Consider the following 10,523-nt stretch of genomic DNA (forward strand, 5'->3'; position numbering starts at 1 on the left):
CTAACCCTTAAGTCCTCTTCTGTAGCAGGGTTAGCTCCGAGTTTGTGGTTATCCCCAGAAAACTGAGTAAACACGGGGCTAAAGTAAACCAGAGTCGACGCACCACGTTGTAGAATGTTGACATTAGAAAACAACAGACAGCTCACCCAGGGCTGGTCAAAATGCAATGTGAATCCTATAACTATGGGCTTAGGTTAACCCTGGGTTACCAGTGTGTGTGTTTGAAAGAGGCTAAGTTATCACAGGGTCAACGATTAGCGCAGGGCTAAGGATAGCCCGAGGCAGACAGTATGCAGTGTGAAAAGCCCTTTTGGAGAAGAAATTCAAACTCAGAACATTTACAATATTAATGAGGTAATAATACAGACTCAGAAATATTTATTTTTTCAATAACTGAATAAACAAGCTGTTCTCAGAGGAAAATAAGGTCCCCAGAACACTGTTTAAAGCTAAACAGGTGGCAGGGTCCGCCACATATAAACAAAGTGAAACAGTATGAAGTTGTGTTGTGTTATTTTTAATCGTTGCATGGGGATGTGTAGATATTAAAATGATCGCTCGTTGTGTTCCCTCCACAGGAACAGTATAAGTTCTGCTATGAAGTGGCTTTGGAGGCGCTCAGCTCCTTCTGATTGGCTGCGGGCTGAAAATCTCTTTTCTGAATCGCCGTTGACGCTGCCTGTCATTCTCAACGCAACACCGGGACACACGACGCTCAGAACCGCTTCGTGTCGACCCGACCCCGACCTGTGAGCATGTGTGCCTGTGTGTGTGTGTGTGTGTGTGTGTGTGTGTGTGTGTGTGTGTGTGTGTGTGTGTGTGATTGAGAGAATGTGCACTTGACTCTGTGTGAGAGGGCATGCTTGCATATTGAGCGTGTGTGTGTGTGTGTATCTACATGTGTGTGCCTGTGATAACCCCCCCCCACACACACACACACACACACACAACCTGTACAGAAGAGAAAAAAGCGACAAGCACACACACACTGGTGATTTTTCATGTGTGTGTGTTTGCTTCAGTGACACTGGGGACTTTACATGCTTGTACAAAGAAAAAAGAAAAAATGATATGTCGAAAAAAACAAAATCAGATGTTAAAAAAAAAGAAAGCGCCACTTTTTCCTTCTCTATCTCTCTGTCCTCTCTGCTGGGCTGTGATGTGACTATTGTACAGTACTTCCTTTTTAGATATATTCTACGCCTTGAATGTTGTCTCCCTCTGAAGGCTGGATGCACACTGGAAGATTTTAATGGGAACTTTCACATTTAGCCGAGGTTCAAATGACGCCTCGACTCCGATGTTTATCCACCCAGAGTATTTGTAGAGAGAGATGAGATGTGGATGTTTTCTGTCGATGATTCAGTCGCTGGATCAAAGCAAAAACCAACAGACACTTGTGAATATTTCTGGCTTTTTTTCTTTTGAAATCAAACGCTGATGAATCTCCTCGCAGCTATGGCCTCTTGATTGCGTCAATGTTAAATACTAATGAGACTTGTGATCCAGTAATTGGTTACAAAAAAATTCTGAGTATGGTTTATTTTCCTTCACACTGCATCAGAGCAACAGTTTTGCTTTTACTGGGATAAAAAAAAAGGTAACAAATACTGTAGCATGTCAGAAGCTACGATGCGTGGAGTCAATGCATGGTGATAAATAACAACAGCATCAAACAGACAAAAGAAAAGCAACCCTGCCTTGCCTTTAAGACCAAACCTTGTTGTTTTTATCTCTGCTCCTGTGTTTTCTTTACATTGGGGCTGTAAGAAAAAAAAAAAATCATAAATGTTTCTGGATGGCTTTATGTGAAGTCAGTCTTGCCAAAATCTTATAGTGTGCATCCACCCTTACTGTAAATAAGATAAGACAACCACAGTCAAACAAACAAACAGACAAACATCACGCACCAGGCACATTACAAACAAAGGTTCTCATTTCAAAACACTATCGCTCTACAAAGCAGTCGGTGTCATTCTCAGCGGTGGTTTTTAGTTTGGAACAAAGTCTCGTGTTAACTTCCTACAAACCCTCCGTTCAGACACGTCGTCAAAAGAATTAAGAAGTATATTTTTGCATATTGCACATTAAGCTGACGCCCACATTCACAGTGACTTACGATGAGGAAGAAGATTGCAATTACATTTTTTTTTTTTGAAGGAGACTTTTAGAAAGAACATGTTTGGATTTAACTTTTGATTCTGGGTACATCACTTTTTTTTTTTCCAACGACCAGGTCACCCTGAAGTCCAGATGAAATAACTAGAGCCCGACCGATAGTATCGCCCAATGTTCGCCTATCAGAGATAAACCAGTATCGGCATATATGTTGTCTGATATGGAAACTCCATCACAGTGCAGAAAAAGATGATTGTGACAATTTCATGATTAAAACATTAAGTTTAATGTTTCAGTGCACTGATGTCATTTTAGACAATGCCTCCGTTATAAATCTTTGTTACAAGAGGAGCTGTGACGATTAGTTGATTAATGGATTGGTCAAAAGAAAATTAATTACCAATTATTTTGACGATTGATTAAACATTTCAGTCATTTTTCAAGCAAGTATGTCAAACATGCCACGTTGGAATGATTTGATGCTGTTCTCGGTCAGTTGTGACAGTAAGTGAGCAGCCTTTGGGGTTTTCTGACTGTTGGTTGGATAAAAGAAGGGTTGGAAGATGTTATTTTGGGCTCAGGTAACTTCTGATGAGCTTTTTCACAATTTTTTTTCACACTTTATAGACGAAACGTTTAATCAATTCATCGTCAGAATAATCAGCAGACTAATTGTTAATAAAAATAATCTTTAATTGCAGCCTGAGTCACATAAATCTGCAGATATATCGATATCAGAATTTCTTTGCACTCTTAAACTGGTACCAGCGTCAGCCTCAGAAATCCTGTATCGGTCGGGCTCTAGAAAAACTAAACAAAGAGTAATTTATTCTACTTTTTCATCCGTTTGTTTACGTGGTTTTGAGTACTTGGTTTGACTTGAAATTGTTGAAAGGACGAAGAACAAACTGGGATAAATCTGTAACTGAAATCAAGATTGACCAAACCAAACTTCCTGATGTTTTGCACCTTCTGTCGAGGCAGATGGCTCATTTAAACACAGCGAGCAACATGCAGGAGAGGATCACACATTTTTTCCAGTAAACTGTATATTGGTTTCAGTTAAGAGTAATCTCTAAAATAATATTTCAGAATAAAGTTTCAGATCAGAGTTGGACATGGCAGAACTATGAGCCACGCTACGTTTAATGTTTTATATTCTGGATAGATTTCAGTGAAGGAGAATCTTGTGGATTTTACCGCTCTCCCCCAGCCGGCCATCTATCATTAAAATGACAACACAAAGACAAAGGGACAGGTCACATTTACTTTCCCTCCGCAAACAAAGCCTCAAATTTGCTTTTCACTAAGCTCGAGGAGGTGTGCAGGTTTAAAAATTAATCTCACTGCCCGGTGTGATAGGAAATGATGTCAGTTAATGATTGACCCCAGGGTGAATGAAGGTCAACATGGCTGACAGCTCAGATGCCACTACAGCTCAAAGAGAAGGACTTAATGAGAATTATACCGCTGACTTCAGCTTCCCATTGTCTCCTCATTTGACCAGACTTTAAACTTTCATATTTCCCTTAAAAGACGTGAGGAAGACTAAACAACAAGCTCATTTTAAAGACTCTTATTTTAGCGTCCTCTGAACCGTGTTCAGTCAGAAGGACTGTGATGATATTTAGGGATTCGTTGGCAAAGAAGACACCAAATTAAGGGCTTCATTTTCAAACATCACGGACGAGTCACTGAAACTAAAGACGGAAGCACTTTTCTAATCAAATCAAAAATGATTCTAACCCATTATTTCATTTATTTTATGTCAACAACTCATACCAATAGATGTCAGTGTTAGGAGACAGTCGATCACTGAGTTTGGAACGACACTTCACAAAGTTGGAGGTCGATCTCTGGTAACATTTGTTTAGTTAGTAAAGTGTCAATGCTTTTGGCCAGAACCGACATACTTGTGGCAAAATGTTGTGGCAAACTGTTCAGTCTGCGCTTACGTTTTATTTGTTTGCTGGAGTCCAGTCAGGCTCGTTAATGGACCTATAAAGACAAAGACAGTAAGAGTGTTGTATTGAAGACGATGTGAATGCCAGAAATGTTTTTCTTTTGTTTTTTTCCACTAAGGCTTTATTTTATTGGCTTGGTTCATGGCCATTCATCTGTATTATATATTTTGTTTGTTTTTCTTTTTTTGGATTTGTTTTTTTTTCTTTTGTCTTGAATTTGTACATTTCTTTTGTATAATTATTATTCTGATGATTATTTGTCTAGCAAAGTGTTGTTTAGATCTGGTGATGCCATTACCATTGGTTGTTTAGTTGTTTGAAATGTGGTTAACATGAAATAAAGGGACCAAAATGTTGAATGTGATCTCACGTCTCTCTTTACAGCCTCTGATTCTGATTCAGTTAACATCCTGTGTATTAATCTGAGGGATCTGATCGACAGCTGAATGTCACAACATGGGAATAAATATTTCTGTCATCCTGTAGCTCTTAAAGGAACAGTTATTATCTACTCACCCCCGTGTAGATGGAAAACTGGGTTAAGTTTCTTGATCCACAAAACACTTCTGGAGCATCACAGCAAAATAACATTCTCCTCAACAACTGAAGTAGATGGGAACTTGTTTTAAAACGTAAAAACCATTGCAAAAGACACAAAATGGAAATGGTTTTCAACAGCTTGTCCAAGTCACTGGAAGCCCTGAGATGATGAATGATGACATCTCTGTCTGGGTGAATGTAAACAAGCAGCATGACAGTGAAAATATGGTCTTTACATTAAGAGTTTGACATCAGGTGAACCCTGTCCATCCACTGTGACTGTGTGTGAACACCAAGCATCAATAACTTAACACAATTGAGTGGAGCTTTGAATAATAAAGGCTCAGCTTTAGCATCAAACAGGATCTGGTGTAGTGACTCTACGGACCAGATAATGTCGAACTCATCCACAGAGTGCTTTTTTTCAATCTATACAGATGTAATACAACAAAAATAGTCCCTCCACCTCTGTTTCATGTTTTTTATATATATATTGGGGGCCTTAATTGTTGTTATTGACCTTGTTGTTCGCTGACGTCCCTGAATAAGTTTCCATCATCGATTCCAGCGTGAAGAAGGGACGACACAGGATTAGAGCGATGACTCGTCAGCTGAAAGAAGGTGGTAAACAACAAATCAATATGTCTGCTGTTAGAGCCTTGTTTAAGTGCAAAATGTTAGAAAGTTAATGATACAAAGTTAGAGTTACAGAGTGCCTCATCACAAAAACAAAAAGTAAAGAAAGTCTAGAAAACATCTAGTTAATTAGATGATTTACAAGCGAGAGTAAAGTGTAGGGGTATAAACGATAAAGGGATGGTCTGCCTTCATTTTCAGTCTTACTCCAGGGATTCACCATGTAGTCCTTGATGGGTATGTTTTAGTAAAACTAACAGATTCATTCGTAACTTGTGGTAGCTAATTAGAGATACAGCACTTGAGGAGTCTGGTGGGTTAAAAGGCAACAGAAACCGTCGGGTGAGAAACAACCAAGTCATGGTTAAAGAAAGGTCTATACACAGGAAAGGACAGCCATGTTGGTCCAACTACACAAACTTTAATCCATTTAATTGTTTAATCTCGAGACCTTCGCTTTTTGTTTTCTCCTACGAGTCTCGAGCTCCATTATGATCCCTGTGCTGAGAAAAAAATAAAAAAACACAGGTCCTTATAAGCTGATTTTTTTTTTTTACTTTCTAATCAATCAGAGTCAGTGATGAACGCAGCTCCAAGCCAACGGCCTCATCCTTTATTTAGCTGGTTGATTCCCAAGGAGCTCATAAATATGCATGAGGCTACGATTAGCATAGGCACCAAGGACAGGGCCTGTACCTTGGCATTATGACGATCAATCAGAAACACTAAGGGGCTCCTCAGAGGGAAGCTGTCTGTCAGCTTGGCTTTGGGCTGAGTTGATGCACGCGCGCACACATCAAAAAAAGGTACGCTCAAAGCATACATAACACACAGCGCACACACATCACACAAAAGTCTGCGGCAAGCATGCATGCCCACACACACACACACACACACACACACGGAGGCAGACAAAAAGCACACAAAGCATCCACGTACACACCTGAAGACACAGACAAGGCATGCATATATAAAAACACAATCACACAGATGCAAAGCCGATGTTTACCGTCGGTCTCATACTGTCTCCTCTCCATCCTTCTGCTTCCTCCTTTTTTCCATTCCCTCTCAGAACCGAGTTTGTAATGAGTTTGAAAATTGGCCCATTTCATTTGCTCTCACTGAAATGTCATTATCTGGGGGAAGGGGGGGGGGGCACCGAGGCGCCGTAATATATTTTTTCCACTCTAACAGGGTTATTAATATATTTTCTCCCGGAGAACTTGTAACAAGGTTATATGGTGTCCGCTGCAGATCTCATGCATCTCCATGAGCTGTATTTACACTGATTCGAAAATCTGATTCATCCCTCTTCATGCATGTGTTCTGCATCTGTGTAACAGTTCACTGCGTCATCTGACAGCGACAGCGAGGTCCCTTCGGTTCTTTGTCTTGCAGACGCTCCACAGTGCTCGAGTTCTGTTCATTTTAACATACATTTCAGCGCACGACAAGAAGTTTTCCTTCCCGGTGGCTTCAGGTAGGGTGGAGGTACGAGGAGGTGCACGTCCCACTCCGCAGGAAACTTCGCTTGAGAGATCTACGGGGAGGCTTCTTATGTATAAATGTATACTTTCCTGTAAAATAAGCTCATAATAAATCATTTGTCAGCGTGTTTATTTGCGTTGAACAAGTTCTGATCATTCTGACTAATTTACACAATAATATTCCTTCTGTGGCCGTCCATCAGGGCTCGAGACTAACTGTCGGTTTATTACGGTGTCTGATTTAACAACAACTTTACAGTGAAAAAAAGTACTGAAGCACTGTTTGGAGGTAAAAGTACTTTAAATACATTTTAACTTACAACTATCGATAACGAAGTAAAGAAACTACATTTCCATTTTGGGATGGTTTGCATTCACTTTGGGACTGTTCAAATTGACAGCGTTGTAAAAAGTTGGTCAGGAGCCCTTCAAATCTGCCCGCCTCGTTCAGCACCACAGACGTCGCCATGGATTTATCAACACACTGCACAGTTGAGCTACATGGCTTCAGAGCCAGAACTTATACAAACCTCAGTCAGCTAATGGATCAATGAGTCAGGCAGACTGGAACATATTTAACTAGTCGATGACCTACACAGACTCACAAGGTAGCCCCCTCTTGGGACTTTTTGTCACTCTGTATACTACATCGTGTGAAGCACTCGCTGTGATCGTCTCATATTGGTTTACAGTGCAGAGTGGGTGTCACTGAAGGCTGTTAGCACTGATCACAATCACCACCGTCATGTTTACAAAATGTCAAAGAATTTTCAGAGTTTGGTGTAGTTAAAGACTGCTTTTCCCTTAAATCAACAGCTGGTATGAGAGTGAAGCACATCATGTGTTACTGAAAATGTAAAAACCAGTCACCTCCAGAAATCTGTGACCTCGACAGAAACAGTCAGCTCATTTACCTTTACCGTGTCTGTGAAAATCCCCGCTGTTGTTTCCACCGACTCCGCTAGCGTGGGGGAAGCAAACGAGATGCTAAGTCATGCATGACCCGGGGTGCAATCCATCAGCTCCACTCTCATTCACTTCTGCTCCGTTTCCGTGGAGTTGGACACAAAATGAAGACATATGGGAAATCTCACCTGTACTGCGGAAACAGAATGGGAGAGATGTGAGATTGCTGCAGTGCTTCTGTAGCCGTACAAAAGCCTAAAAAAGCTTTTGTTGTTTTCACCACAATCTTCACACTTCTGGGTTACTTTTCACAGAAGCAGGGAGGCCGAGTGCTGAGAATTTTCTTCAGTGAATAGTTTTTTTTTAATACTTGGCTTGTTTAATCTATTTACTGGTGTGGAAGGTGCTCATTGAAATTGTGGCTACTTTGCAAGAACTTCTCTTCAATCTGTTCATTTAACAGTGTGTTTGCAAATTCCAGTCTTGCCTTTGGCTACAGTCTGGTTGGTGAGACACAGACTGAATAAAAGTTAAAAAAGGACTGAATGGAAGTTGAAGAGTGGTCTTTAGAGCACAAATTATGGCCAATTATGGAAAGTCTGTTATTATTTCAGGGGAAGAAGTACTCTACCTCCTGACCTGCTGGTTAATTCTGAAGAAAATTGAAGAAACCAGTCGCAGCATTTTCTTCAGTCTGGAGTAATATATTCTGTCTGCTTTGCTGTTTTCACACTCTGTTTAATGCATCTGTTGAATAGGATTTTAAACTTAGTGACAAGTGATGTTTTAAAGCAGCTACTTCAGTTGTTTAGGAGAATGCTGCAACGCTGTTTTGCTGTGAAGCTCCAGAAATGTTTTGTGGACTACGAAACTTCACCGGACTTTCCATCAGCAGGGGGGGCGAGTAGATAACTCTTTTCACCAGAATAAATGTCAGCTCAGTAGTTTGTTTAGGTTGAAATTTCCATTTCTCTCCTGTTACAAGCCTGTGCTCATGCTCTGGTTCCGTTTACACACAAAAAAACACTTGGTTAGGGTTAGGAAAACAGCGTGGTTTGGCTGAAAATCCCTATTTTGGTCACCAAAATGACAGACTTCTCATGAAAAATATCTGGTTTTGTCGCCTCAAAAATGGATGGAAACGTCTGCAGGTATCCTCGGTGGTGTGACTCGACTGCATCAGCCTGCGAACATTAAATCTTGGAGACCGGGCTGGCTTTTCCTTAAGATACACGTACGCCTCGAAAGGTGCACAACAAAAACTTTCTGTTGATCTAAAAACTAACTTCAAATGTGAATAAAGACTTGATAATCAGCTGCTTTGATTTCAGTGTGCTGGATCTGTACGAACTCCCAGAAAAGTAATTCATGCAGAAGGCCGCTGATGAACAGCAGGAAAAATAACAATGTGGAAATGAATAATTCCATCAGAGGACTGCTAGCTTCTTCTTTGTGTTGTTGGATGAGAGCTCTCATAAAATGCTCTTTACAATCACCTCTGATCTGAAGCTGTATAATTCACGGTCAGTGACGTGTTTTCACTGTCACATAGCTGTTAATGTTGACGATAACAAGCTGTCCAATATCATTCAGCTGTAATTGTGATGTTTATATTCCTCAAATTCATTATTTTTGCTTTACATGAACATCCTAAAACTACGTATTACATTTCTCCATGGCACTATTTACAGTAACACACATTTTCATTCTCATTTTTCAGGGGCAAACCTAAAGTGAAAGTCTAAATATACAGCAGATTATAATCTCAAGTAAATCTTCAGAAATCTTTGGTAAACCAACCTTCCAAGTTCGAGTAAAACACAGCTTGAAACATTGATATTTTGTTGACTGGGAAAAAACTGGCAACATAAAATGCAGAATTATGGCGGCAACAAAATAAAATAGTACACAGAAGCGAATAAAAGAGGCTGGAAATAAAACGATTTTGCTGTTAATTTGAAGCTGGAGGCAGCGGCCGGTCCCACACCTATGCACCACTCTGAACTCTACTGAAGGACAAGGCGTCTAATTGGACGTAATGAAGTTAAAGTGGAGAGCACAGTCTTTCGGAGCCCTTTTGCTGACTAGCCTTTAAAAAAATCACCGAAGGTAGTTAAAAAATAGAGGGGAGGTGAGGACAGTGAGAGTGGAGGGCAGCGGAGGAGGGTGGAGGAGTGGAAAAACATGATCTGGAGATTAACTGCAGAAGAGAAATAAGACGAATATGAAAAAATACTCCATCAATTAGGAGAAAAGGCAGATCCCAGTCACTCTGAAATTTAGTTTTCAAGGTGCAAAGTAAAGAAACGGCTCCGGTTGATGTTCAAATTTCCTGTGATATTGAAGATTGATGACAGATCAGACAGATTGATGACCTCCTCAGATAACTGTATAGTATTCAGACACCAGCAACTCTATCCTTTAAAATTGGACCAAGTTGTATTTAGTCCCAAAATGTTTTTAAAAAACACTTTTATCCCAGTTTGTAACTTACTTTGAAACATTTGGTAAAGCCACTCTCGTCCAAGGGTTGTCTTTCAGTCTACCATTAAAGAGGCTCGACTGCACATGGTCGATCCCATGTCATATTTAATTTAGTTTCAAAAGATTGTATCTGGTTATATTGATATTTTCCATGTGAAAACATAAGTGAGGAGTGTAAAGGCCAGTCGGCAACAAAGCAGGAGATAACTGTCAGCTCAGTTAGCTTCGTGAATGTGAGAAGAGGCAGCGGGCGTATCTGCAAACAGACCATTAAATGTGAACTTTCTTCACTCTCAGCCTGATTGTTCATTGGCCTCCACCACCCCTGCTTTCATGCTGCGGGGTTCACAGGTCCACTCTACTCTGCAATCATTTCTCTGAAGTTTCT

At 40.4% G+C, this 10,523-nt stretch overlaps 1 protein-coding gene across 3 annotated transcripts in view; it reads left to right on the top strand.

Moving 5' to 3' along the window:
• ptprt (protein tyrosine phosphatase receptor type T) overlaps nucleotides 1–4,441 on the top strand; it is a 257,994-nt gene extending 253,553 nt beyond the window's left edge. For all 3 annotated transcript variants that reach the window (XM_073468585.1, XM_073468587.1, XM_073468586.1), the window contains exon 35: nucleotides 579–4,441. In XM_073468585.1, the coding sequence (XP_073324686.1) occupies nucleotides 579–632 (54 nt within the window). In that variant the 3' untranslated portion in view covers nucleotides 633–4,441. The remainder of the gene's footprint in view (nucleotides 1–578) is intronic.
• The last annotated feature ends 6,082 nt before the right edge of the window (nucleotides 4,442–10,523 follow it).

This window comes from Pagrus major, chromosome 6 (genome assembly GCF_040436345.1).
Source record: "Pagrus major chromosome 6, Pma_NU_1.0".
Lineage (NCBI taxonomy): Eukaryota > Metazoa > Chordata > Actinopteri > Spariformes > Sparidae > Pagrus > Pagrus major.